At 67.1% G+C, this 26,148-nt stretch overlaps 4 protein-coding genes across 7 annotated transcripts; 3 read left to right on the top strand and 1 right to left on the bottom strand.

The window, feature by feature from the left end:
* The first annotated feature begins 121 nt into the window (after nucleotides 1-121).
* SEPTIN12 (septin 12) lies at nucleotides 122-11,554 on the top strand. 3 transcript variants are annotated; one of them, XM_053992120.1, is made up of 11 exons: nucleotides 122-243; nucleotides 2,566-3,600; nucleotides 8,568-8,783; nucleotides 9,309-9,437; nucleotides 9,601-9,682; nucleotides 9,779-9,916; nucleotides 10,331-10,448; nucleotides 10,528-10,623; nucleotides 10,741-10,837; nucleotides 11,050-11,101; nucleotides 11,206-11,554. In XM_053992120.1, exons 1-11 carry the CDS (start codon nucleotides 141-143, stop codon nucleotides 11,348-11,350), a joined length of 2,211 nt encoding a protein of 736 aa, XP_053848095.1. In that variant the 5' UTR covers nucleotides 122-140; the 3' UTR covers nucleotides 11,351-11,554. The 3 variants fall into 3 exon arrangements, with proteins under 3 accessions (XP_053848095.1, XP_053848097.1, XP_053848096.1); XM_053992122.1 differs by lacking the exons at nucleotides 122-243; nucleotides 2,566-3,600 and adding an exon at nucleotides 5,278-5,466; XM_053992121.1 differs by lacking the exons at nucleotides 122-243; nucleotides 2,566-3,600 and adding an exon at nucleotides 7,737-7,882.
* A 98-nt stretch (nucleotides 11,555-11,652) lies between these two features.
* On the top strand, nucleotides 11,653-13,442 carry LOC128815408 (myeloid-associated differentiation marker homolog). The gene is given in 3 exon segments (XM_053992137.1): nucleotides 11,653-12,036; nucleotides 12,038-12,205; nucleotides 12,207-13,442. Coding segments are annotated over 3 exon segments (1,209 nt in total). The 5' UTR covers nucleotides 11,653-11,967; the 3' UTR covers nucleotides 13,179-13,442.
* Nucleotides 13,443-16,336: 2,894 nt separating this feature from the next.
* LOC128815420 (cytoplasmic phosphatidylinositol transfer protein 1-like) lies at nucleotides 16,337-22,585 on the top strand. Its single transcript, XM_053992159.1, is given in 11 exon segments — nucleotides 16,337-16,444; nucleotides 16,447-16,523; nucleotides 16,525-16,606; nucleotides 17,622-17,770; nucleotides 19,386-19,474; nucleotides 19,641-19,648; nucleotides 20,046-20,117; nucleotides 20,209-20,304; nucleotides 20,400-20,555; nucleotides 20,630-20,693; nucleotides 21,696-22,585. Coding segments are annotated over 11 exon segments (1,152 nt in total). The 5' UTR covers nucleotides 16,337-16,351; the 3' UTR covers nucleotides 21,962-22,585.
* Nucleotides 22,586-22,597: 12 nt separating this feature from the next.
* MSS51 (MSS51 mitochondrial translational activator) lies at nucleotides 22,598-26,147 on the bottom strand. Of its 2 annotated transcripts, none has more exons than XM_053992132.1 (7): nucleotides 25,742-26,147; nucleotides 25,190-25,376; nucleotides 24,745-24,900; nucleotides 24,395-24,519; nucleotides 23,662-24,225; nucleotides 23,112-23,205; nucleotides 22,598-23,038 (listed from the first exon to the last, which is right to left on the bottom strand). In XM_053992132.1, exons 1-7 carry the CDS (start codon nucleotides 26,070-26,072, stop codon nucleotides 22,768-22,770), a joined length of 1,728 nt encoding a protein of 575 aa, XP_053848107.1. In that variant the 5' UTR covers nucleotides 26,073-26,147; the 3' UTR covers nucleotides 22,598-22,767. The 2 variants fall into 2 exon arrangements, with proteins under 2 accessions (XP_053848107.1, XP_053848109.1); XM_053992134.1 differs by having other exon boundaries at nucleotides 26,009-26,145.
* Between the last annotated feature and the right edge of the window lies 1 nt (nucleotide 26,148).

Here is a 26,148-nt window from a genome sequence, read left to right as displayed (position 1 = left end):
AGGCAGGACCTCCCCCTCCCCTCCCTTTCCCCTCCCCTCCCCCGGCCGGTCCCCTCCTCCTTCTCCTCCCGCCGAGGGCCGCCGGCGCCGGCCCGTCCCGTCCCGGGGCTCGGTGGGCTCGGCTGCGCTGCCCCCTCCGCATGCGGGGGTCCCGGGTGGGCGGCAGCCCCGGCCCCCCCCGCCCCGCCATGGCCCGGCTCTCGGTCAAGGACCACCTGGACGGGATCCTCTCCGACTTCGAAGGTGCGGCCGGGGCCGCGGGCCCCCCCCGGGGCTGGGTGCCGTGGGAGGAACGGGGGATGTCCCCGGGGGGGGAACGCTGCTGCATGGGTGTCTTGGGGGGCGGGGTGCCCCCCAAGGGCTGAGCATCGTGGGGGGCTGCACTCCCCCCGCCCGGAGGCTGATTTTGGGGGCGATGCTGCTGGCTGGGCTTTTTGTGGGGGCTGGGGTGTCCCCACGGGGGGAGCACCGGGCACTGGGTTTCGGTCCGGGGGTTTTGCGGCTGCTGGGCTGGGGATCTTGGGGTGGGCTGAGCATGGTGGGGGCTGCGCTCCCCACAGGGGGCTGCGATTGGGGGGGGGGATGCTGTGCTGGGCATCCTGGGGGGCCTGGGGGCTCCCCGAGGTCTCGGCGTCGTAGGGGGCTGCGCTGCCCTCCGGGGGCTGGTTATTGGGAGCGGGGGGGTGATGCCCCCGGGGGCTGCACGTCCGGGGGGGCTGCGCATCGTGGGGACACGGGGTGACCCCCAGGACTGGGCATCGTGGGGGGCTGCTCTGCCCCCCAGCCCGGGGGATGCAGGGGTGCTCTCGGGGGGCGCGGTTGTGGTGTGGGCAAGGGGGGCGACCGAGGCTGGAGGGAGCGGGGGAAGGTGTGGGACCCCCCCCGAGCTCGCGGTGACCCCGTGCGCGCTCCCCGCGTGTGCGCGCTCTACCCGCGGGCCGGGGGCTGCGGGGGGGGGGCCGGGGCCGGGCCGGGGGCGGGAGGCGAAACCCGACCCCGGGGCTGCTGCTGCCCTCGCCGGGGAGGAATGTGTGCACCTACCCCGGGCACCTTAACCCCGCCGCTGCCGGCTGACACCCCTCAGTCCCCGCCAAACCCCCCATCCCCCCCAAGCCCCCGCTGAACCTCCTGCCACCACTCCTTTACCTCCCACCATCCCCCGAGCACCCTGCCACCCTTTTAAACCTCCTGCCACCCCTCCAAACCTCCTGCCACCCCATCTTAACGTCTCCCCCTTCATCTCCTGCCACTCCCCCTTCGCCCTCTGCCACCCCCACCTTGCCCCGCATCCCCTCGTTGCTCCCCCCTGCCCATCACTTCGGACACCATCTGGAGTCTGGATGAGGCTGGGTCAGGGGCCAGAGGCAGGTTTGGGGTAAAAGGAGGCATTTTGGGCGGTAACAAAGCAGAGACATGGATGTGGGGAGGGGGTCGCCGGCCCCGTGACCCCGTGGCCCCCGGCAGCCCGGCCGGTGGGGCAGGGCTGGAGCGGCCGCGGAATTACCTGCCCTGGGGAGAGCTGTGATCGGCAGCGCCACACCCCGGCCTCTGACCCCTGCCCTGCCCCGGGCACGGGGGCACCAGGGGAGGGGACAGGGACGGACCCTCAGCACCCCGCTGTCCCCGGCACCGCGGCTGAGGAAGAGGAGGGTGAGGGCGGGCTGGTGCCAGCGGGTGGGGTGCCGGGACAGGCTGGCACACGCGCTGACACGGAGAGGATGCAGGGGCGCAGCGTGGGCCGCCCCCACGGAGCCGCCGGGGGGAAGCAGCCGCTCGGCGCTTGGCAGCGAGGGCGGGGGAGACTCCGGGGGGAACCTGGGCCCCCCGCGCTCCCCCCGGGACCCGGCTGCCGGCACCGTGCGGAGCAGCGCGGGCAGCAGCTCCTGGGCAGCCTCCTGCGGGGCTGGGAGGAAGGAGGGGGCGGCTGCACCGTGGGGACTTCACGAGGGTCACCCCCATGGGGTCGGTCCCACATCCTGTGCCGGGCGCCCGGAGGGGGATCCAGCAGGAGCTTTGCACCGGGCTCAGTGCTGCGGTACCCCAGGGGAGCCAAGGGGCCCGTGTGGGGACACGTTGGCACCCAGGGCTGTGCCGTGGGCTCGTGGCCGCTGTGAAGCCGCGTGGGAGGCACAGCAGCAGCCACCAGAACGGGGTGTGACAGTCCCCGAGCGTGGCGATGGCGCTGGCCCCCCTGCCGTCATTGGGCTCCAGGGTTAAGGCCCAGGAAAGGGCAGGAATCCTTCCCGGCTGCCCGGATGGATGCAGGGGGAGAGGGTCAGGCGGGGATCCGGTTACTCGGCCGGATCCCTTTCAGGGGGAATAAAGCGGGCAGTGTGCTGCGAGGGGAGCCGGCGGCACCAGCCAGATCAACCGGGGAACAATGATAAAACCCTCGGGGACAGCGCCGCAGGGCTGGGGAGGAGCTGGCGCCGGGCCGGGGTCCTCGCTGGGACGGGCCCATAAATTAGGGGGCACCTCTGGGTGATGAGGGGACATACATGGGGCTGGGGAGGGGACAAGTGCCATCGGGGACCACTCTGGTGCCATCTCTCTCTCTGTCCCCAGCGCTCAAGAAGTCATTTGAGGCAGAAGATGGGGACGAGGCACCCGGCTCCTTGCTGTCCTCAGGCACCGGCGACAGCCACCAGCCACTGCAGCCGGGCCACCCGCCCCGCCTGGGCAGCGGCACCGGCCCCAGCCCGGCGCCCAGTCCCGTGCTGCGGACCCGGCTCGGCACCGGCCTGGCCACCGGCCGAGCCAACGGCGCCGCCGGCACCGGCATCGCCCGCGCCGCCTCCTTCCAGACCCGCCAGGCCTTGGCCACGGGGCCGGGCAGCGATGGGGAGAGCCAGCGCAGCTCGTCCTCCAGCCTGGAGAGCCCCGCGGGCACCGGGCCCCCCCAGCCACCGGGCAGCTCCCCGGCCGCCAGCCCCGGCTTGAAGAAGGTCCCGTCCCACGGCAGCGTCTTCCCGGTGGAGCTGGATCATCCCCTCCGCGGGGCCGCCGCCAGCCACGGCTCTCTGCCAGCGCTGGACCTGCACATCGCCGAGGAACCGGGCCTGGGGACGCCGTGGGGCACCCAGAGCTCTGCAGCCCAGCCTCGCACCCACCAGCCTTCCTGCTCATCCTCCTCCTCCTGCCTGCCCCCATACGATGGCACAGAGACAGCCCCGGGGCTGCCCGCGCTCCCCGAGGGGCCGGGGGGGTGGGACACGGCTCACCGCACGGCGTCCCGGCCGCAGCGGAGGCTCGCCCTCAGCGCCAGCCCCATCCCGTCCCGCCGGCCCCCTGCTCAGCCCTGGGGACAGGGGGAGGCAGCCCCGGCTGAGGCGAGGGCCGAGGGGCTGCCACCACTGCCAGCCCCCCAGGCCGCCACCTTCAGGCTGGTGTCGCAGCCGCAGACGGTGCAAGTGAGCTCCCAGCCCGCCTTCCTCGGGGGGCTGGTGCTGGTGCCGGCCCTTGGCACCCCGGCAGCGCCCGGCGGAGCCGGGGGGATCCCCCCCAGCGCGGGGATGATGGCACCGCGGGGACCCTGCGTGGTGGCAGCGGCTCCCGGCGAGGCTGCGGACGGCAGCGGGGCAGCGGTGACGCCAGAGCACGGTAGGACTTGTTCTTGTCCCCGTCCCTCTCTCCGTCGGGCCCCCCCTCGGCGGGCGCGGCGCTGCCAAAACGCCGCATGAGCCGATGCCGGGAAGAGCGTGGAGTGACAGCGACTTCGGGGACAGGCGCCCCGCCAGCTCGCCGCTCCCCCGTGCCGGGGCCCGCGGGGCGCGCTGGCTGTGGGGGGGCCGAAGGCGCGGAGCCGAGCGCGGAGCTGGCAGCGCTCCCGGCCCGCCCGTCCCCGCGGTGCCTGGCGAGCCGCCCGCACCGCCCCGGCGCTGATTGCTTTTCCCGGCGCGGGGAGACAGGTCGGGACACATGTGCCCCATCGCGCCGGGCCCCGCGCGTGCCGCCTATCGCCGCGATCTTGTCCCGCGTCCAGCGCTTTCTTCCCCTCTCATCCCTCCTCGCTTGGCACGGGGCTGGATCCTGTTCCTCCCTCCCCGTGGGGCGCGGGAGGTGGCGGGGGGCCAAGGTGCGCCGGGGCGTGCTCGGCGTGCGCCCAGCGCCGCGGGGAGCGGTGCCCGGCTCCCCGGCGCGGCTGTGCCCTCGGCTCCCGCCGTGCCGGGGTGGGCGCTGCCAAGCCCGTGCCCGTCCCCAGGCAAGGGGAGGGGGTAGCCAAGTGTCCCCCTTCCCTGCGGCTGCTCCAGGAGGGCCGGAGGGCGCCGGGGTGGCCGGGAGACGGCCGCCACCGCCGCTGCTCCCTGGTTGGGTGCTTGGGGCTCTTTGCCCGTCTCGCTGGGCTGTCGCGGAGCCGCCGTGGCCGGGCCCTAAGTACTGACGCGGCGAAGGCATCCATACATCTGCTCCGGGCCGCGGTGAATCATCCGCCAGCAATGCCCGTGGCCGTGCTGCCCAGCCAGCCCGGCTGCCCCGCTGCCCGCGGCTCCCCGGGCCAGGGATGGCGCTGGGGACGGCCGGGGTCCTGGGGACACGGGGGAACAGAGCCCGAGGCTGAGCGAAGTGATGGGGACACTGAGGGACAGTGCTCAGGGCTGAGACAGGTGATGGGGACAAGGATGTGGCGTTCAGGGCTGAGTCAGGAGTGATGGGGACACAAAGGGACAGCAGCTGGGGCGGCACCAAGGTGACAGGGACATGGGGACACCGGTACCTGGGGCCAAGCTGGGGTCACGGGAAGGCAAGGGACAGTGCTCAGGGCTGTCACAGGGACACGGTGCTCAGGACCAAGCTGCGGTGATGCAGTTGTGCTCAGAGCAGAGCTGGGATCATGGGGACACGGTGCTTGGGGCCAAACCAGGGTCACAGAAAGACAAGGGACTGTACTCAGGGCTGTGACAGGGGCACTGTGCTCAAGAGCAAGCTGGGGTGACAGGGAAATGGGGACACGGAGCTCGGGATGGAGCCGGGGTGATGAGGGGACAGTGCTCAGGACAGAGCCGTGTTGGTGGCCGGCAGCCGAGCACGGTGTACCCAGGCTGGGGGTGGCGCAGGAGCCAGCGGGCAGCGGGTGGCACCGGCTGCCCTGCAGATGGCCCGGGACTGGCAGGGGGCTGGCAGACACTGCTCGGGCACGGCAGTTTCTCTGCCAGGAAGAGGTGGGAACGTGCTGTTTCCTTTCCCGGGAGACCACTCCGGCCCCCAGCCGCTGACACCCGTGGGTGGCCTCGGGGCACCGTGGCGCGGTGGGTCCCACACCCCGCAGGAGGAAGCTCCGAGAGAGCCGCCGGCCGCCGCATTTCACTTCCACGCCGGGTCGCCCACGCAGGGCCCGGGGCAAGGAGGAGGAGGAGCGGAGGAGGAGCCGTGGGCAGCAGCCGCCCTCTGCCTTGCACCCCAGGAGCCATTTGGCCCCGGTGACCAGCTCTCGGCGGCAGCAGCCCCGGCTCCGGCCGGCTCGCCCAGGTAGGGATGGCATGGTGGCAGCGGGCAGGGCAGCGTGCGGGCAGAGGGTGCTGCCACCGGGGCTGGGTGACTTGTCCCCTGTCCCCAGCAGCACTGCAGGCACAGGGTTTCGCTCGATGGTTCACTTCTGCTTCTGCTCACCGACGGTCCCCAGCCACCCCGAGCCCCGTCCCGTGGCTCCCACAGCCAGACGGACAGGCTGTCTCCGAGTCTGCCTGCAGACGGGGACTGTCACCACTGTCCCCTTAGGTCGTGTTTGGCACTGGGAGAGGCACTGGTGTTTCTGGGTCAGATCAGCTGGGAAGGTAGAGCTGTGGTGTGACCGGGGCAGTGGGTGCATCCCCAAAACCTCCATCCCTTTGCCAGAGGGGTCAGCTCCCTTGTGCTGGGCCCAGAGCCAGGCTCTCCCCATCCCGTGCCTGGCTGCTTGGTTTGGAGCAGTGGTGAGCAGCTGGACAGGGAGCTCCTGTCCCAGTTCATCCTCTCCCAGCACCCTCCACCCTTGAAGCTTTATTACAGGCTTCCCAGGGAACTGGCCAATTAACCCTGCATTGGTAATTAAATCCATGGAGGAGACCACGGACCTGGGATTACTTGTCCCTGTCTGGAAAATAAGAGCATCCGTGATTAGTCCTGGAACAGGTCTGGCTGCAGGAGCCATTTGCCCCGGAGCTCCGTGGGGATGCCAGAGAGCTTCCACGTGGCCACCCAGCTGCTGGCCATTACCAGCGGGGCTTTTTGGCAGTGAGGGCAGGGACACGGGGCGCTCTGGACCCGTGGGGGGGCAGTGGTGGGTGCAGCACCCAGTGTCACCCTGGACGTGCCCTCTGGCTGTGGGTGTCTCCTTGGTGTTGCCCCTGACAGGGCACAGGGCAGTGGCTGAGCCCGTCTGTGGGGGCTGCACCCTGTGGACCGCCTCAGGGAGCTGGGGGGTGCAAGCACCAAATCCCACCTGCTCCCTGCCTCCAGCCACCCTGGATATCCCACCTGCTCCCTGCCTTCAGTGCCCAGCCACCCTGGATATCCCACCTGCTCCCTGCCTGCAGTGCCCAGCCACCCTGGATATCCCACCTGCTCTCTGCCTGCAGTGCCCAGCCACCCTGGATATCCCACCTGCTCCCTGCCTGCAGTGCCAGCCACTCTGGATGGCTCCAGCGGCTGCACCACTTGGTTCTGGATCTGTCCCGGCAACCGCCAAGGCTGGCAGGGACTGGGAAGGGGGGCCAGGCTGGGGGCACGGGGGCCGATATCTCCCAGGGAGAAGGGCTGCAGTAATTGTCGGGGTCCTCTCCCTGATGGGAACCTCCCACCCCACGTCGCTGCCAGCCTGTGGAACACCCTGTTGGCACGGACGGTGCCGGGTGGGTGGATCCCCGCCGGAGTGAGCATCCTGCCCTCCCCCAGCCCCCCCAGCCGGGTGTCACCCCTGTCACCAGGAAATCCGCGGCTGTTTCACCACTTCCGAGGAACATCCCAACCCAGGGGGCGCAGGGGCAGCTGGGACATGCGACACTGCTGTCCCCAAGCCTGCCATCACTCTGGCACCCAGTGGGCACAGGGTGCTGGGTGGCTCCCACGCCGGGATGCCGTTGCCATGGCAATGGGGGTGTTCAGCTCCATCATCTCCTGGCACCCCGGGCTGGCTCAGGCCAGCCCCTACCCACATGCCCCTTGTCCCCTGGCTGTGTGGCACACAGACACGGTCTCAGCAGGTCCCTCACAGCCTGGGCCATCGCAAGCTGCCGCTCCAGCCTCGCCGGTGCCAAGCGCCGGCTGGCACATACGGGGGAGGCTGCGGCGTGGGGGGACGCAAGCGCCGTGGGGCACTGCGGCAGTGGGGCGGGTGGCAGGGCCACCACCCCTTGTCCTACCCCGCCATGCCGGGGCTAGGCACAGGTGCTGCTGGGGAGGGTGGGGGGCACAGTGCCCGGTGGTCCCCGGTGCCCGTGGGTGCCAGTGGGGATCGTACCCACGGCCAAACACCCACTCGCATTCAGTGCCACGGCAGCCACTCAAGGGGGTGATGGGGGACAAAGTGAGGTGTGGGGGTGTTCTCTGCCATGGGAGGGGTCCCCGTCCGTGCCGGCCCGGCTGGAAAGCCGAGCAGTGCAATGTGTTGGGTGGGCACAGCCGGGTGGGCACAGCCGGGTTGGCACAGCTCTCCCCACCCACCAGTCCATCGGCAAACTGGGCGCAGGGGCCTGGCTGTGGTGGGGAGGGGGCTGCGGGGGGCGGGTATTGCCATGCTGGTCATGCGTGGGAGCCGCAGCCTCGGCGGAGCCGGGTTGGTGCCAGCCGGGAGCTGGCGGAGGGAAGGGGCCGGGCTGCGGCGCCGCCGGGGATGGGGATGCGGATGGCGCCCCGGGGACCCCCCCGGCCGTAGCGGGGCGCTGAGCGAGGGCAGCGCGGCGCCGAGGTAGGACCCGAACAATGGCCGTGCTGGGAAGCAGGAGGAGGAGGAGGAGAAGAAAGAAAGGGATTTGGGGCTGCCGCACAAAGGGCTGGGGCGGGCACGGGGCTCCGGTGGCCCCCGGTGTGGGGCACGCTCCGGGCACCGTCCCCCCGGCGAACCCCGCGTGTTCCTTGGGGCTCGGGGTTGTGCCGGTGATTGCGCCGCACCCCCGACACCCCCGGTGCCCCCCGCCCAGCAGTGCCCAGTGCCTGGGTACAGTGTGGGTGCGCTGTGGGGTGGCACAGCGCCGGGGCACGTCCTGCCCCGGGGCCGGAGTCCCCCGCGTGTGCCGGGGCCGGAGCGGCGCCGCCGGGCGCGGGTGACCGCGTGGGCTGGGCAAAAGGTGCTGGCCGTGGCGGTGCCCGATGATCGCAGGGCAGCCGGTGGCATCGTGGGGTCCGGTGGCACGACCATCCCAAAGATGCCCCTGGCACCTTCTCGGACCCTTCGGCGCGGCGGGGGCGGGGGGGGGGGGGGGTGGCGTGCCCCTGTTGCCATGCCGAGCCTCACCGGCTCTCAGGAATGTGCCGGGGCTGCGTGCCCGCCGGCACGGCCGCTGCTGGGGCAACGCTGCCGGCGCAGGGGTGGGCACCGAGGGGTGGGCACCCAGGGGTCCAGGCTCACCGCCTTTGCCCACCCCGCGGTGCAGGGAGCAGCCTGGAGCCCGAGGAGCGCAGCATGGAGCCGCCGGCCGTGCCGGAGGAAGAGGAGGAGGAGGAGGAGAAGGAGGGGGCGGTGCCCCTCTCCATGGCGCCCGGCCCCGTGGGCTGCCAGCTCTTTGGATACGTGGGAATCGAAGCTGTGCTCGACCAGATGAAAATCAAAACCATGAAGACAGGCTTTGAGTTCAACATCATGGTTGTGGGTGAGCCCTGGGCGTGGGGTTTGCTCCTGGGTGGGGTGGGAATACTGGCTCCGATTCCACCATGCCAGGGGAAATCATGATTTTAAGGAATTTTAAGGAAATTTAAGTTATTTTAACTGATTTAAGTAACAAACAGTTGAGAAGTACTAATATCCCATACCACACAGCATAGTAATGCTGATAGGTGAGCTCATCCCAGCCTCTGAGATGCTCCCGAATGGATGTTGAGGGGCTATCACCTTGGGGAATAAATTTGTTTGGAAGATAAACCAGACTAGCCCAATCTGGGTTGCTCCCAGATGTGTATCAGGGGTTATGACCTTGGGGAACAAATTTGGTCCTGGGATAAAATGGACTATCCCAACCTCTGGGATGCTCCCAAGTGGATACCAAGGGGTTATTGCCTTGGGGAAGAAATTTATCTGGGGATAAACCAGAGCTATCCCAACCTCTGGGATGCTCCCAAGTGGATACCAAGGAGTTATTGCCTTGAGGGACAAACCAGAGCTGCCTGTGTCCCCTCAGGGCAGAGCGGGCTGGGGAAGTCCACGATGGTGAACACCCTCTTCAAGTCCAAGGTGAGCCGCAAATCCTCACAGCCCGGCCAGGAGGAACGCATTCCCAAAACAGTGCAACTGCAGTCCATCACCCACGGTAAGGTCACCACCACAGGGTCGTGTCCCACCAGCCCTTGGGAGAAGCAGGGGACTGGGCTGGGGGCCTGAAGCTGCATTCACAGCCTCAAAACATCCCCCACGCCTGGTGCCCTGCTTTTTCCCAATGTTTCTTCCCCCCAACCCACCTCTCTGCCCCACAGTCATCGAGGAGAAGGGGGTGAAGATGAAGCTGACGGTGACTGACACGCCAGGGTTTGGGGACCAGATCAACAATGAGAACTGGTAGGACACAATGGGGAGCAGGAGCCCAGCTCGGTGGGTGGCACTTTTGGGGTAGGGGTTGAGCTCAGGTGCTGTCCCTCAATTCCTCATCCTCAGCTGGGACCCCATCATCAAATACATCAACGAGCAGTACGAGAGATACCTGCGGGAGGAGATCCTCATCACCCGCAAGAGGAAGATCCCGGACACCCGGGTCCATGGATGCGTCTACTTTGTCCCCCCAACAGGTCACTGGTGAGTCCCCACTCACAGCACCCATAGGGTCACCATGGCATGGTTTTGCCACCCTGGGATGGTGGTGGTGGGGTCACCCTGAGGTGATGGTGGTGGAATCTGAGGTGATAATGGTGGGGTCACCCTGAGATGATGGTGGTGGAGACCCCTCAGGGTGACTCTGGAGTGGTAGTGTGACCCCATGGTGACAGTGGCGGGGTGGTCACTGTGGGGTGGTTCTGTCACCCTGGGATGATGATAGTGGGGTCACCTCAGGGTGACAGAGATAGGGTATCAACCTGGGGTGGTAGTGAGGAAGATCCCTCAGGGTGATGGTGCTGGGGTCACCTCAGAGTGACCCTGGGGTGGTAGTGGTGGGGTCACCCCCCAGTGGCAGAGGTGGGGACACCCTGGAGTGACGGTGGCCCTTGTCAGGCTGCGCCCGCTGGACCTGGAGTTCATGCGGCGGCTCAGCAAGATCGTCAACGTGGTGCCGGTGATCGCCAAAGCTGACACGCTCACCCTGGAGGAGCGGGCAGAATTCAAGCAGCGGGTGAGGACAGGTCCCTGAGGGTTTCCCGGGCTGCCCCATGTCCCCCCCACAGCCCCGGCTCAAGCCCTGTGTCCCGCAGATCCAGGAGGACCTGAAGACCCACGCCATCAGCGTGTACCCACAGGAGGATTTCGACCAGGACCCCGAAGACAGGGCACTGAACGACAGGATTCGTGTGAGTGCCGGGATGCTGGGAAGCAGGGGGCCAGCCCCTGGGGAGCAGGGTGGGAGACAGGGACGCTGGGGAGCCCAGGGGAGCAGCATCCAGGGCGAGCACAGCCTCTGCTGGCAGGAGAAGATTCCTTTTGCTGTGGTGGGGGCGGACCAGGAGCACCAGGTGAACGGCAAGCGGGTGCTGGGCCGCAAGACCAAGTGGGGCATCATTGAAGGTGAGCAGAGCCCCTCACACCCCCAGCCCCCACAGGTGCAGGGAGCAGCACCCCCGGGTGTGTCCTTGCCTGGGTGGGTGCCGAGCCACGGCAGGTGGCACGGAGCTGTGCTGTGCTCTGGTGGTACCCAGAGCGTGCCGGGATGCTCTGCCCGGGCATCCCAGAGGCACCGAGCCCTCCTGCCAACCCTGCCCCTCTGCCTTGCCTTGCAGTGGAGAACCCAGCACACTGTGAGTTCCCCCTCCTGCGGGACCTGCTGATCCGGTGAGCGGGGGACAGGGTAGGGAGTGCTGGAACCCCACGGGGTGACAGCAGGATGGGGGGGAACAGTGCCATGATGCCCTTCCTCCCCCTGCCACCCCGGGCAGGTCACACCTGCAGGACCTGAAGGACATCACCCACAACGTCCACTACGAGAGTTACCGTGTGCGGCGGCTGAACGAGAGCAACCGGCCGGGGCTGAGCCCCCTCAATGGGCTGCCTGGCAAGGGCGAGGCCAGCAGCCACCTCTGAGCCACCTTGTGCCCCCCCCAGATCACCACTGGACCCCATGGCAGTGCCCACCCCTGCCCACCATGGCTGTGCCAGGAATCTGCCTGGGGTGAACCCTCCCAAGAGTGCCCAGCTGCCCTGACATGGGTCCCTCATCCCCAAGCTCTGCCATGGGCACAGACCCCCGGACCCTGTGTGACATTAAAGGTTAATCCAGAGCCTTCAGCCTTCACCCTCCTGCTGGACTCCCAACTTTTGACGTGCCACCCTCCTCCTGTGCTACTCTGGCTGCTCTGGCCTCCCAGGCACGCTGGGGAAGTGGAGGTGCTGCCTGTGGGGTGTGACCAGGGTGCAGATGCCCTCCCCATGGCCACCTCACCCCCCCTGCCCAGTGAGGCAGCTGGCACAGCTGGACTTTGAGCTACTTATCAGGTGGTGGAGGTGCCGGGAGGGGTGCGGAGGTGTTGCCTGCAAGGGTGTGAAGGGGCTACACCCAGCTGTGGCACCCTCCTGCCAGGGGCACCCTACTGGGTGCAGCCCCTAAACCCCTCAGGGGGACCCAGTGGGTGCTGCCCCACTGTACTAAGCCCTGGTACCTGTCAAGGTGTCGGGGTGCCCCCCCGGTACTCTAGGGGTGCATGAAAAGCCCTTTTGTACCTCCTGCCGTAGGCAGGGCTGGGGCTCACTGCCAAGACGGTGCCACATGGTGGCTTCCTGCCCGCCCCGGCCCCACCGCCGGGCTCGGCGTCACCGCCCTTTGCCCAGCCCCGCGTTAATGATCCACCCCACGCCGTGGCCGCCACCAGCAGCCACCCGGCGTGGTGGCAGCGGCAGCAGAGCCGGGGGTCCTTGGCACAGGCGGCTCGGGAGGGGCTGGCGGCTCCCTGCCCTGGGCCCCTCCCCTGTTCCCCAGCAGCCGGATAAGAGCGGCTGCGGGCAGCACCCACTGCCCAGCGCGGCGTGGGCAGAGAGCGGCCAGACCATGGCCACGGTGAACCTCCGCGCCCTGACCTCCTGGGTGGGCATCGCCCGGCTCCTCGCCGTCGTGCTGTCCTGCCTCGCCTTCAGCTTGGTGGCCTCCACCGGGCATTTTGGGGGTCCCTATGGGACGTGGTGCATGTTCACCTGGTGCTTCTGCTTCACCGTGACGCTGCTGGTGCTGCTGCTGGAGCTGCTGGAGCTCTACCCCCTGCTGCCGCTCTCCTGGGATGACTTCACCTCGGCTTTCTCCATGCTGGCCACTCTGATGGTCTTCACCTCCTCGGTGGTCTTCCCTGCCACCCTCATCAGCAGCCCCTGCAGCAGCAGCCAGTGTGCCCGGCAGGCCGTGGCCACCACCGCCTCCTGCCTCTGCTTCCTCGCCTACGCCGTCGAGGTGTCACTGACCCGCGCCAAGCCCGGGGACATCAGCAGCTTCCTCTCCACCGTGCCCGGGCTCCTCAAGGTCTTTGAAGCCTATGTTGCTTGCCTGATCTTCTCCTTGCTGGACAATAGAGAATACAGTAGGGAACCTGGCCTGATGTGGTGCGTGGCTGTCTACTCCATCTGCTTCATCTTCACCCTCCTCATCATCATCTTCACCATCGGCCGCTGCCTCACCTACATTCCCTGCCCGCTGGAGAAGGTGCTGGTGGGGTACAACTTCCTGGCATTGCTGATGTACCTCACTGCCACCATCCTGTGGCCTCTCTACAGCTTCCAGGGACGGAGCCGCCCCGATTCCTGCGACGCGAACTGCTGGTGGAACAAGAACCTGGGGGTCACCTTCCTCACCATCTTCAACCTCATCGCCTACTTGGTGGACCTGGTTTACTCCACCAGGATGGTCTTTTTCAGGGCACCTCCCTAAGGGCTCGGGGCAGGGCTCGGGGTGGTGGGGCACGGCTGGGCGCCGGTGGTGGTGTGGGGCTGCCGGCGGAGCTGAGGAAGAGGCCGGATGCCTCGGAGAGCTCCTTGTCCCCGTGCTGGAGCAGGGAACCAGGGGGTGCTCCCAGGGGTGCGCTCAGCCCGGGGCCCCACGGGCTGCACAGACAGGAGGGCTGGAGGGCCCACGAGGGGCTCCCGAAACCCCGGAGCTTGAGGGGGCTTTGGGATTAAATTGGGTCATTTTTCACTTGTTTCTGCCTCCTCTTTCTTCCCCTTCCCAACCCTCTGCAGGATCCCTGCTGGGGGATAAGAAACTGGTGGGCACCATTGGCGCTGGGAGCTGCGGGTGACTTTGAGGGGCACCAGCAGCACTGTGGGGGCACCAGGCTCCAGAAAATCCTTCCTACTCCTTGTTGACTCGGCACTGGAGTGAAGCAGGGCATGACCAGGAAAAGCCCAACCCGGATGCCTTTTTCTTGGCACCTGGACAGGGCCCTGCCAAACAGGTTCAGGAGGAATGCAGCTGTTGGGGGGGCTGAGAGCCCACCAGGTACTTGTCACCAGCATGGCCAGGTCCTTGTCACCACCACAGTCACCCCAGTGGGAGCCCTGCTGGGTTTGGTTCCAGCCACGTAGGCTGGAGTCCTCCTTTGGGGGCTGCTGTGGTGTCCCCTCCCTGGAGGAAAATGGGGAGGGGGGGGTGGCTGCCACCCAGTGCCACCACAGCTGGGGGCACTGACACACACCACGGGGGGACAGTGACACCAAAGGCTGGTATGTGGGAAGAAGGCAGCAGTGCAGGCAGACAGGGAAGGTGTGCCTGCGGGCAGAGCTCCTGGCACCGCGCTCCCGGATGTGGGACGGGTGCCCATGGGGCACCCTGGCAGGTTTTGGGGCCACTGTCCCCATGCTGCTCCTTCTGCCACTGCTTGTCCTGGCCACAGCCTGGGGCCATCCCTGCTGCCTTGGGGCTGCCAGGGCCATGTCTGGGCCCATCACACTGCCCTGGGGCTCACAGGGTGACACAAAGTGGGGTTCCCACCACCAGGAGGTGGCACAGACTGGCAATCACAAAAGAGCCCACAGGTGCCCCAGTGCCTGGGCAGGTGGGACTTCTATGGCCAGTGCCAGGGCCACTGCAGTGCTGGGTCCCAGCAGTGCCAGTGATGTCAACACCACAGGATGGCCTGGGGGGCGTCCCCTTTGCCCGATCCTTGTCCCCACGGTGGCCATCACGCCAGCACTGATGGGGCACTCCCCTGCACCCCAGGCAGAGGGGCTGGAGGGCATGGCAGAGTTTTAGGAGGAAATAACAGGAAAATGACAGTGGTGAGGCACAGCCCAGTACAGCAATGCCCAGGACGATGGAAATGAGCAGAGGAAGGAGGACGGGAGGCACAGGGAGTGACAGCGGTGTCACTGGTGATGAGCTGTGCTGGTAACATGTGGCTGTGGGTGGCACGTGGGCAGTGCCAGCACGTGGGGTGTGGTGAGGCTTGGGGGACAGGGGCCAGGCTGGCAGAGGGGTGCAGGTGAGTGGCTGGAGGAGCTTTGGGGGTTCCCGGGGGGGCACATCCCAGGAGCCCCATAGGGGCATCTCCCAGCTGGGGCACAGGGCGGTGCTGGGGGTCGCTGGGAGGACCTGAGACCTGGTGGGTGCGGGAAGCCCTGGCGCCCTGGTCTGTGCCGTGCCAGGGGTGCCCCGGTGCCAGTCTGCGCCGTGCCAGAGGAGCCCTGATGCTGGAGGGTCTCTCGGTGCCGTGCCACGGTGCCGTGGTGCCGGTGTCACTGTCACTGCGGTGCGGTGCCGGTGCGGTGCGGTAAGGTGCCGTTGCCGGTGCGGTGCCGGTGCGGTGCGGTGCCGGTGCGGTGCGGTGCGGTGCCGGTGCGGTGCCGGTGCGGTGCGGTGCCGGTGCGGTGCCGGTGCATTCCTCCCCCTAGGGGTCGGTGTGCCGCGGCGCGGGAGGCGGTGCGGGGGGCGGCTCGCTCCTGCGCACGGCCCGGGACGGCCGGGGCACGGCGGCGGCGGCGGCGGCGGTGGGAGCGGGCACCGCCGCGGGCCGGTGAGTGCGGGCAGCGGGGGGCGGCGGGGCCCGGCCCGGGGGGGATGCGGCCGCGGACAGCGGTGAGGAAGGGGCGGCTGAGCCCGGCCGGGGGGCTCCTCCTTTTCCACCCGGCGGGGGCCGGTCTGAGCCGCCGGGATGGGGAGGGGAATGCCGTGCCCTGCAGCGCTCCGGTGAGTTTCCCGGCGCGTCCCCTCCCTTTTGTCGGGGCTGCCTCTGCCCCGGCATTGGGCTTCCTGCACCTGGCACCAGCACCCAGCCCTCTGCCCTGTCAGCAGGGTGTCCCTGTGTCCCCCAGGGATGCCCCTGTAGCCTCAAATGGCTTTGTGGCCCCAGGGACACTCCTGTGTCCCCCGGTGCCCCCAAAGATGCCTTTGTGTCCTGCTATGACCCTGTACCCCCAAGGATGTTCCTGTGTCCCTAGCTGGACGAGCTGCCTCCAGACAAAATCCCATGTGAGCCCTGAGCCCCCATCTGCCCTTCCAAGGCCTAACCCCCATCCGGGGTGACTTTCAGGAGGGCTCAAGTCCCCTCTCTTCTCTGTGGGGCTGGGGGGCACATCCAGGAGCCCCCTGAGCTGTCCTGATACTCACTCTGAGCATCCCCAGCCCTAGGAGTGTGACAGCCTGGCAGTGCCATGGGTGTGGTGGGTACTGGGGGGCAGCCCCAGGGTGGGTGCTGGCTGGGACAGGTGCTGGGGGAAGCCTCGGGGAAGGGGATCCAACTCCTGCCCGGGCAAGGGATGTCCTACATCAGGGACATGATCCTCTGCTCCCGGGAGCACCCCTCAGGACAGGAGAGTGTGGGTGCCCAGAGGTGGGTTCTCAGGAGCATCGGGCAAGTCTGACCCCATCCTCATGTCCCTGCAACCCTCTTGCTGCACTGGCCACCACAGCTGGGTGGGGATGTGGCACCCCGAAGGGACGGCACCCTATTTTGGGGGGGACACGTGTGCTCCAAGCCAGCTGCGCAGGGACGCGTTTGTCTGCCTGGCAGGGAAGGGATTAACGCCGGGAGGGTTTTGGGGTGCCGGGGTGTCCCCAGCTGGGTACACCCAGGCTGCTCCTCGCACGGGTGACCTCACGCCACTGCCATGGCAACGGCTCGTGAAGTCACCGCGAGCGGGGCGGCTGCCTCGAGCGTGGGGTGCTGGGACGGGAGCGTGGGAGGCAGCGGCGCGTCCCCCCCGCTCCGCTGCCCGCGGCCCCCCAGCATGAGCCGTGTCCCCGGCAGCGCCGACGCCTCCGCCTGACCCCCGTCCTGCCCACCCTGCCCGTGTCACCCTGCCCGAAGTGTCACCATGCTCGTCAAGGAGTACCGCATCTGCATGCCGCTCACCACCGAGGAGGTGAGCGGGTCAGCGGGGCCGCGCCGGGCGGGAGCGGGGACGGACACAGCGGTGGAGGGGTGTGGGTGCGGGTCTCATACCCAGAGCAGCCCCAGGGGATCGGTTCCTGCCCTGGGAGGGACACAGGGACCCCTTTGATGTCTCCTCGTGGCACGGCTTGTGGCAGGGATGGGGATGGGCTAGGGCTGTTCCGTGCCAGGGCCGAGCCGCACCTTGGGGTGCGGGTGGGGGGACATCCCCACCCTGGGCACGGCGACCTCGGGGCACAGAGCCCGATGGCAGCACCGGGGCACGGCAGGACCAGGGGATGGGCCAGCAGGCGAAGGGCACTGGGGTTTGGATTCCCGTGGCACGTCAGGGACCATAAACTCCATCCCTGCCACGGCAGGGAGCCTGAATGCTGTCGGCAAACGGCGCTGACAGCTGGCAGCATCCCTGGGCAAAGGTCTCGCTTGAGCACCTGGTGCCTATGTTTTGGGGAGAGGGGACCTACAGTGGTGCCCACCCTGGGCAGCGCCATCCCTCTTTGAAGGCACCTGGGGGAAGGTTTTAATTTAGGCAGAGTGGGATGGTAAAATCCTGCTGGTGATTGCGGTGGTGAATGGGATCTTCAGCAGAACAGTCAAACCCTAATTGCACAGCTGCATCACCAAATACACATCTACACCCTTACGGTTAAATACTGACACAGACACATCCAGATACATCATATAGATACACATTTTTCCCTGGCTCCCAGGTAGTTTGCTGAGTAGAAAACCTCCAGGCATTCTTCAAGGCAGTGGGAGAGCACAGGGAGAACAGGATCCAGCCCTTGCCTGGGAGCTGGGACAGCCCAGGGACACGGGAGGTCATACAGGGTGCCCCAGGAACCCCCTGCCTGCTGCACGGCTCAGGGTCTGCCACCCCTTGCCCCGTGCCTCAGTTTCTCCTCTCGGCAGCGTGGCTCAGCCCCCAGGTTGTGCCGGGCGGTCCCCGGGGCCGGTGGCACTGAGGGCGGGCTCTGTGCTTGCAGTACCGCGTGGGGCAGCTCTACACCATCAGCAAGCACAGCCACCAGGAGAGCGAGAAGGGCGAGGGCGTGGAGGTGGTGAAGAACGAGCCCCACGAGGACCCCGTCCACGGCCCCGGCCAGTTCACTGAGAAGCGTGTCCACCTCTCCAGGTGAGCCTGTGATGGCTGCTGGGGGGGCACTGCCGTGGGGAGCGCGGGCAGGCAGCAGGGTGGCCCCAGCTCTTCCTCCAAAATTCCTGGGAAACCTCCTTCCTGGGTCCTGGACACGCTGCAGAGTGGCTGATTCCCAGGGTTACCCCCATTATTTCCTGGGCTCCCTCCATCATTTCCCAGGGGTGCCCCCATCTCCTGGGGTGCACTGATCTTGGGGGGCTGCACCCATCTCCCGGGCACCCACTCATCTTCAAGGGCTCTGTGTGTGTCTCCCAGTGGGGTCCCCAAGTCCGGGGGTGCACCCATCTTTGGGGTGTGCATCCAATTTTGGGAGCTGCCCTTATCTCTCAGGGTGTATCCAGCTCCTGGGGTGCTCTGATCTTGGGGGGCTGCACCCATCTCCTGGGGTGCACTTGTCTTCAGGGGCTGCACCCATCCTTGGGAGCTATGTCCCAGGGTGTACCCATCCTAGGGGTTCACCCCCTCTCTGGGGGGCTGCCCTCTTCTCATGGGGTGCACTCACCCCAGGACATGCACCCACCTTGCAGGGGTGCACCCACCCCTCTCTGGTGGGCACCCACCCCTGGGTGCTGCTGGGTGCCTGATGGGGGCTTGGCAATGCCCTGGCCCTGGGGTGTCACCGTGGGGCAGTGGCTGGCCCCCAGCTCCACTGTCCCCGTGTCCCCTCAGCTGCCTGCGGACACGGGCTGCTCCCCACCAGGAGCTGCTGGTGTGAGACAGGTTATTTTTAGCTGCAGCACTCACGATTCCCTCTCGCCTGAAATTTATTTATAACGCCTGAAAATTAATCAAAACCCACCTCCCGACTCCCCAGGGGGCCCGATCCTGCCGGGGTGCTGGGAGGGGACAGGAGCACCCGGGGGGCTTGGCCCTGGGGAGGTGGAGGGGTCCTGGGGAAGGGGTGAGGGTCCAGGATGGAGGGTGGGTGTTTCTTGGGGAGGGGGTCAGGGTGTCTGGGGAGGAGGTGGGGAACCTGAGGAGAGGATGGGGGCACTGGGGTGGAGATGAGGAGTTGGCACAGATCCCTGGGGGGTCCTGGTGTACAGATGAAGGTGCTGGGGAGGTGGCAGGGGTCTCTGGTGGGGGAATGCTGGGACGCTGGGGAGGCGACAGGAGTCCCTGAGGGTGTTGTAAGGCGCAGGTGATGATCCAGGGCTGTAAATGAAGGTCCTGGGGAGGTAACAGGGCTCCTTGGGGATGTTCTGAGGTGCAGGTGAGGGTCCCTGGAGGCATCCTGGAGTGGAGGTGAGGGTGAATGGTGAGGAGCTGGGGCAGGGGTGAGGGTCCTGGGGAGATGACAGGGGTCCCTGGGGGTGTCCTGAGGTGCACATGATAGTGTTGTAATACAGATGTAGGTGCTGGGGAGGTGGCAGTGGCTCCTGGGAGAGGTGCTGGGATGCAGATGAGGGTCCTGAGGTGCAGGTGAGGGTCCCTGGGGGTATCCTGGGGTGGAGGTAAAGGTGCCAGGTAGCAGGTGGGGTTCCTGAGGTGGGAATGGAGGTTCCAGAGCCAGGCTGTGTTTGGCAGTGCAGGGCTGGGTGGCACCAGCCATGTCCTGTCCTGAGGGGGTCCCCTGACACGGTGCCCACAGCAAACTGCCAAGCTGGGCACGGGCAGTGACCCCCCGCATCTTCTACATCACCGAGAAGGCCTGGAACTACTACCCCTACACCATCACGGGTGAGCCCCGGGCAAGGCGTGGGATGGGCACCCCTGGGCACCCTGTCCCTGCCCAGTGCTGGGGGGGCTGCAGGAGCTGCCCCTGGTCTCACTGCTCCCTCTCTCCCCTGTGATACCACCCGCTGACACCACCCTGTGATGCCGCTGTGCCACGGTGTCCCTGCAGAGTACACGGTAAGGAGGTGGCATGGGATGACCTGTCCCTTCCCCCAGCAGGTGGCTGGGATGGGGGCGCTGAGGGGGCCTTTTTGGGGGTGGGTGTCCTTAGGGCTGGGCATCCCTCAGGGTGGGTGTCCCTTGGGGCTCAGATTTCCTTGGGGATGGGATTCCCCTGGAGAGGGTGTCCTTGTGGCTGGGTGTTCCTTGAGGATGATCATCCTTGGAGGTGGATTTCCCTCAGGGCTGGGTGTCCTTTGGATGGGCGTTCCTCAGGATCAGTGTCCCCGGACTGCACATCTTTAGGGGATGGGCATCGTTGGGGCCGGAGTGTCCCTCGGGGTGGGGTGTCCCTCAGGTGGGCATCCCTGGGAGTGGTGTCCCTCGGGGAGCAGCTGACAGCCACTCCCTGCAGTGCTCCTTCCTGCCCAAGTTCTCCATCTACATTGAGACCAAGTACGAGGACAACTGTGGGGACAGCGAGAACGTGAGTGTGCACTGCAGCTGAGAACTGGCAAACTCGTCACCTCATGACTTGTGGTCCATGTCACTCACCCTCCCTCCCCTCCCCTCCCCAGATCTTCCACAGTGACAAAATCCTGGGCGACCACGAGGTGTCTTTCCTGGACATCGCCTTCGATGAGATCCCTGAGCGCTACTACCGCAGCCTGGAGGTACCAGGGCTGGGGATAAGGGAGTTCCCTGGAGCCACCCCCTTGTCTCCTGTCCCAAGGGGGGACACTGACCCTGATGTTTCCCATCCCCCCAGGACCCCCGTTTCTTCAGCTCGGCCAAGACGGGCCGGGGGCCGCTGCGGGAGGGCTGGCGCCAGCACACCAAGCCCATCATGTGCTCCTACAAACTGGTGAGCGTCAAGTTCGAGGTGTGGGGGCTGCAGACGCGGGTGGAGCAGTTTGTGCACAAGGTGAGGTGGGCCCAAGGGGGGTTGGGGGGCACTGGGGGGACAGTGACAGGGTGCTGACCCCCATGGTGTTGCAGGTGATCCGGGACATCCTGCTGATCGGACACCGTCAGGCTTTCGCCTGGGTGGACGAGTGGTGCGGTGAGTCCGTGGGGTCACCCCAGCACAGTGGAGAGGGGGGCACAGGGTGCCCATGGAGGGAGGGGCTGCAGGTCAGACTGCTGATGCCACTGACCCCGCCACAGCTCCTGCTCTTCCTCTGCCTGTGCTGCTGCCTGCAGTGCCTGCACTGCCTGTCCTGCTTGCATTGCCTGCACTGCCTGCTCTGCCTGCACTGTCTGCACTGCTGGCACTCCCTGCTCTGCCTGCATTGCCTGCACTGCCTGTGCTGCTTGCACTCCCTGCTCTGCCTGCATTGCCTGCACTGCCTGTGCTGCCTGCCCTGTCTGCGCTTCTAGCTCACCCCTGCCTGCACCCCTGCATACTGCATGCTCCCCTCGGGGAGAATGGGCAGAGGAGTCCCAGCACCCTGCCTGTGCTGCCTGCACCCCCGTTCTGGCAGGGACACGCGCTGCAGGTGACTGCCACGTGCGGGCACAGGGATGGGAGCCCCGGGTTTGGTGACAGCTGGCGGTGAGCGCCAGGCCATCCCGGCGAGCGGCTCTCTGCCTTCCAGACATGTCCCTGGAGGAGGTCCGGGCCTTCGAGACTCAGATGCAAGTGGCCACAAATCAAAAGCTGGGGAGCCAGCAGCCCTAAAGCCCCTCTGCCTGCCAGGGATGGACACTCTGGACCCCGCCTTGCTGCCAGGGGGTGGGTGCAGGCAGGGGGGCTTGTGCCCCCCCTGCACCCTGCGGTGGAGTGTCCCCCCTCCCAGCTGCCCTCCCTGCGTTTCCCCTGCCTGCGCTGCCTGCGTTGCCTGTCCAACCCTTCCCCTCTGTTGGCTGGGCTGGTGCTGGAGTTGGGGAGCTGGCTGTGATGCCCAGCATCCCCTTTCCTGCCCATCCCCCTTTCCCCAGTCCCTGTCCCCTTCCTGTCCCCCAGCTTGGTGGGGATCCGGGGCGCGGGGCGCAGGCTGCCTGGGATGAAGGGGTGCCGGACGCGGCTGTGCCGAGCGGCCCCAAGCCCGGCTGTGCTCGGCAGGGATGACGATGGAGGAGGTGCGGCGCTACGAGCAGGAGACGCAGGAGGCCACCAACGAGCTCATCGGCTTGGTGGCACCGGCCATCTCGGTCAGCGAGGTGGGGCAGCCCACGGCCACGCACTCGGCCCCTGCCAGCGCCCCCTCCACCCCCCTCAGCGACGAGGCCCCCGAGTTCCTGGCTCCCCCCAAGACTCGCCCGCGGAAGAAGTCGGCGCCAGAGACCCTGACGCTGCCTGCCCTGCGGGAACGCGCTGGCGCCGAGTGATGCCAGCAGTGGCACTCCGTGCTGGACTGTGCCAGCTCTGCCGCCCACCCCGGCCCCACCAACAGGCGCAGAGCCCAGGGAGGGACCCGGACCCGCTGTCAGGGCGCTGGCAGCCCTGGGGTGTGCTGGCCCCCCTGAGCCACCGTGGGTGCCCACACGGGTCAGTGCCACCACTGCCATGCTGGCTGCACCAGGAGGGGACGCCAGGCCAGCGTGGGCCCCCGGCAGCATCGGGCAACGCCGCAGGAGCTGTTTCCCTCGACTCCACCCGCCCCAGTGTCTGCAAAGGCCACCGAGGCTGGCGAGCAGTGGGGAGGCATCAGCTGGCGCCCACTTGCCGTGGCCGGGCTGGTGGCCGGTGCCAAGTTGGAGCAGTGCCCTGCAGGGTAGGCACCAGCGTGGGGGCACAGTGAGGGTGACAGAGACAGCCAAGCGCTGGGCTGGGGCTCCCCACCGGACCCCAAGGGGCTGCACAGCCCTGTGCACAGCTGGTCCTGCAGTCAGGGTCCCCTTCGCTGTCCCTCCAGAGGCCGTGGCTGATCAAGGGGGGCTGGGGTGGGCTCAGCCCCTCGTTTTCTTTAGGAAAACAAAGGCCTTTTTGGAAATAAAGCTCGAGACACGGCAGCTGGTTGCTGATAGTGATTTATTTGGTGCTGTGGAAGGGTGCCATACCTGTGCTGCGGTGCTGCATCCCCCAGGCCTCCATGTGTGCAGTGAGGCATTGGATCGCTGATCCCAGGATGCGGAGATGGGATCTTGGATGGGCAGCGAGGCTCTGGGGGTCGGGTGGTCAGGGCAGGCAGGAATCAGCCCAGCCCTGGGGCAACACTCCCAGCCACAGCAGCAGCACTGGGCTCTCCTCCCTGCCAGCCATCATCATCCTCCAGCTCCTCAGCCCCCGGCACAGCCTCTGCTCCCAGCAGAGCGATGTAGTGGGAGCTGCAGTAGACAGGCGGCTTGTTGGGGCTCGAGTAGACCTGCTCAGGCCGCAGTGAGGCAAAGGGGTTCCTGGCATAACCCACAATGTGCATCTCGAGCTCCACAAGGATCTGCAGGGAGGCCTTCAGCTCCTGCTCGCTGCCAGAAGAGAGGACAGGCGCGGTGACTGGGTGTCTGTGCCAGCTCACCGGGGTGGCGGGGCTGTGCTCACCTGTACACAGTGAAGAGCACGGGCAGGCGATAGTCCCGCAGCAGCAGCAGGGTGGGCAGCCAGCCCGCCAGCAGGTCTGGGCAGGCATGGAAACCTGTGGGGACACAGCCATGAGGATTCCACCTCCTTCCCATCCCACCCTGGCCCCGGAGAAAGCCGGCTCCAACTGCATCCACTCTGCACTGGACACTCCAAGTATGCAGTGAGTTTGGCAGCCCTCAGCAAGGTGGGGTCTGGATCAGCATGTGGGGCACCCCAAACTCTGGGTCCTGGGCTAAGCCACCCAGGACCGAGACCTGAAGGGAAGGATGCGCTTCACCTGCAGGTGGGTGACACAGGCAGGACAGAGTGCCTGCTGGGGAGACAAGGCAGCCATATCCCAGGGGGTCTCCCCAGCTGCCTGCTGTGCCTTGGTGCAAAGCCCTGAGTACATTCCAGGCCACCTTCAGGCCCAGCCACAGGGTGGTCCCTGAGCCCATGTGCCCTGTGGTTGTCCCTGTTCCAGCAGTGGGGTGTGAGGGTCTGACCCCTCCATGGCGCAGGCACTTACCCGGGTGAAAGCCCACCACCAGGTCAGGAGGGGCGGCCAGCTTGGTCTCCACACGGCTTTCCCAGAAATCGTGGTAGAGCCCCTTGTAGCTGCTGAGATAGACTTTTCCCCGGGGTGCCAGCGTGGTCAGGGGTGGCCTCATGATGGGTCCATCCACCACGTCCACCCCCACCATCACCATCTCCACGCCCTGGTGCCCCGGGAACATCCGTGTCAGCTCGTCGTAGTCCGTCAGCCGCGTGTTGAGGGTCTCCACATGGGAAGCCCCCACCACGTGCACGGTGAGGGGCCTGGTGAGGGGGTCGATGCCAAAAAGCCGCAGTCCCAGGCCGATGGTGAGCGGCCGCGAGTGGAAGTCGGTGACCAGGCGCCGGATGGATTCCCGCAGCTCCATGTCCTCCGGCCGCGGCTTCCCGGCGTTGGCCCACAGCAGGGTCATGTACCGCCCGGCCACGATGGCACCCAGCTTCTCCTCCAGCTGCTTCTGCATGGAGAACCAGTCCTCCCAGCCCTTCACGTCCCGGGCGGGTTTTGTCCAGGAGTCCGTGGGAAATGGGATGTCTCCTGGGGCGTCAGGAGGAGGTTGGAGGGTACAGTGGTGGTGCCACAGCCCAGGCTGCCTGTCCCACCTGTGCTGTGGGAGTGGGGCTGGAGAAAGGACACTACATCCCATCGCAGGACCTGTGCAGCCAGGAATGGGGCTCAGGCAGGTCCAGGGGGACACATCCCTCACCTGTGAAGACAAGCCACTCCACCAGCCGGTCCAGGGCCACCAGCTTCAGCTTCTTGCAGAACTTCTTGTGCAGCGGCCAGTTGGCACGCTGGCACGCCACGCCACAGTAGTACACATTTTGGCACCTGGGCAGACAGGCAGCATGCCCAGCCATGGGGAGGGGAGGCACAATCCAGCCCACCAAGCCTGGCTCCCTGCCACACCCCCTCGGGGCTGTGTCACTGTTCTGGGGGTGCCCTGTGGCTGGAGGTGGGCACTGGGGTCAGACACCCCTCACTTCACCCTAGCCACCAGGCTGGAAGTGAGGGATGGATCCATCCCTGTGCCATCAGACCATCTCCCCACCATACCTCTTGCAACGCCGGAGGCTTTTGGGGTCCGGGAGGGCATCGGGGAGCTTCTTGCACTCAACGCAAAACTTGAAGGTGTCCTCCATCTTCTGGAACATGTCAAAATACGTCCGGATGCCAAAATCGCTGCCGCTCTTTCTCCCATCCATGGCAGACCTGCAGATGTCAGAAGGTGAGCAGAATCCAGCCCACTGCCACAACGGTGGGGCTGATGTCCTCTGAGGCTGCCTAGATTTTTAGCTCCTGTCAGGAGCAACCTGGCCTGGGTGGGGACAGGGAGCCAGGCACTCTGAAGGGGTCCACCCAGGAGCCCATCAGAGCTCACTGTGGGCTGAGCCAGGAGGGTGGGATGAGCCATGTGAGCTGCTCCAGCTTCTGGGGGACGCGCGGGATGCTCTTCCCGGGGGAGGGGGTGGGAAATAGGCACCCATGGGTGCTGACTCACTTGTAGTCCTCATAGCTCTTCATGTTGAGCTTCTGCAGGATGACGTGGGACAGCCCCGGCACGTTGCGGTCCATGGCCTGAAAGCCCAGCGAGTCCACGTCTGGAGCCCTCGCTGCTGGCTCCTCCGGGGCCTTCTTGGAGCGGCCGGTTTTGGGGGCAGCGCCTGCGTTTGGCTGGGCCGTGGTGGCTGCAGGAGAGAGAGGTGCGGGCGAGGAGGCCGGTCCGGGGGTCCCCGGGTGCTGCCGGGGTCCCCCGCGCCGCCCGCCACCCCCACGGCGCTTCCCGCCCGCCATCCCGCTCCTATCCCGGCAGTGCCCGGAGACTCCGGGCAGTGCCGGCGCCCGCCCCGTCCCGCGGCTGGGCTCAAATGTCAGCCCCCGGGAGCCGGCGGTGCAGATGGCCGTGGCCCCTCGGAATCAGATAGCGGAGCTATTCTGGGCATCCCCTCCCCGGGAACGGGCCAACCCGCTCCGGGGGTCCGGCTCCCGCCCCAAAAGCCGCGCTGGTGGCAGCGGGGTGCCCTAAAACCTTGTAGCGTCCCACACTGCAAACCTGCGGGGAGCTCGGGGGGCTGCCCAAACCCTCTGTGACCACAGGGACACAAAGTCACTGTCCCCGCCACAGGGACGCCACCCCAGCCCGGCCTGCGCGCACCCCCCTCCCACCGCCTCAGGGCCCTCAGCGGGGTGTGAGGGAGTGCCTGGGTGGGCACCACGGCCTGTGCCAGCCGAGGCGGAGGCCAGCAGTGGGCTCTGGCAGCAGCCGGGCACACCGGGCTGCAAAGGGGGACACGGCGGCCGTACAGCACCGCCAGCTCACACGGGACAGCCCGGGCGGACCCCCGCCCCACCGGGGGCTGCTGAGGGCTGCCCACACCCATCATGGCGGCGGCCGCGGCCTCACGGGCACGCCCCCAACACGCGGGGCCGGGCCGGGGTCCCGCGAGGTTTCGGGGTGCT

This window comes from Vidua macroura, chromosome 16 (genome assembly GCF_024509145.1).
Source record: "Vidua macroura isolate BioBank_ID:100142 chromosome 16, ASM2450914v1, whole genome shotgun sequence".
In the NCBI taxonomy this organism is placed as follows: Eukaryota; Metazoa; Chordata; class Aves; order Passeriformes; family Viduidae; genus Vidua; species Vidua macroura.
This window is presented reverse-complemented; position numbering and strand designations above follow the sequence as displayed.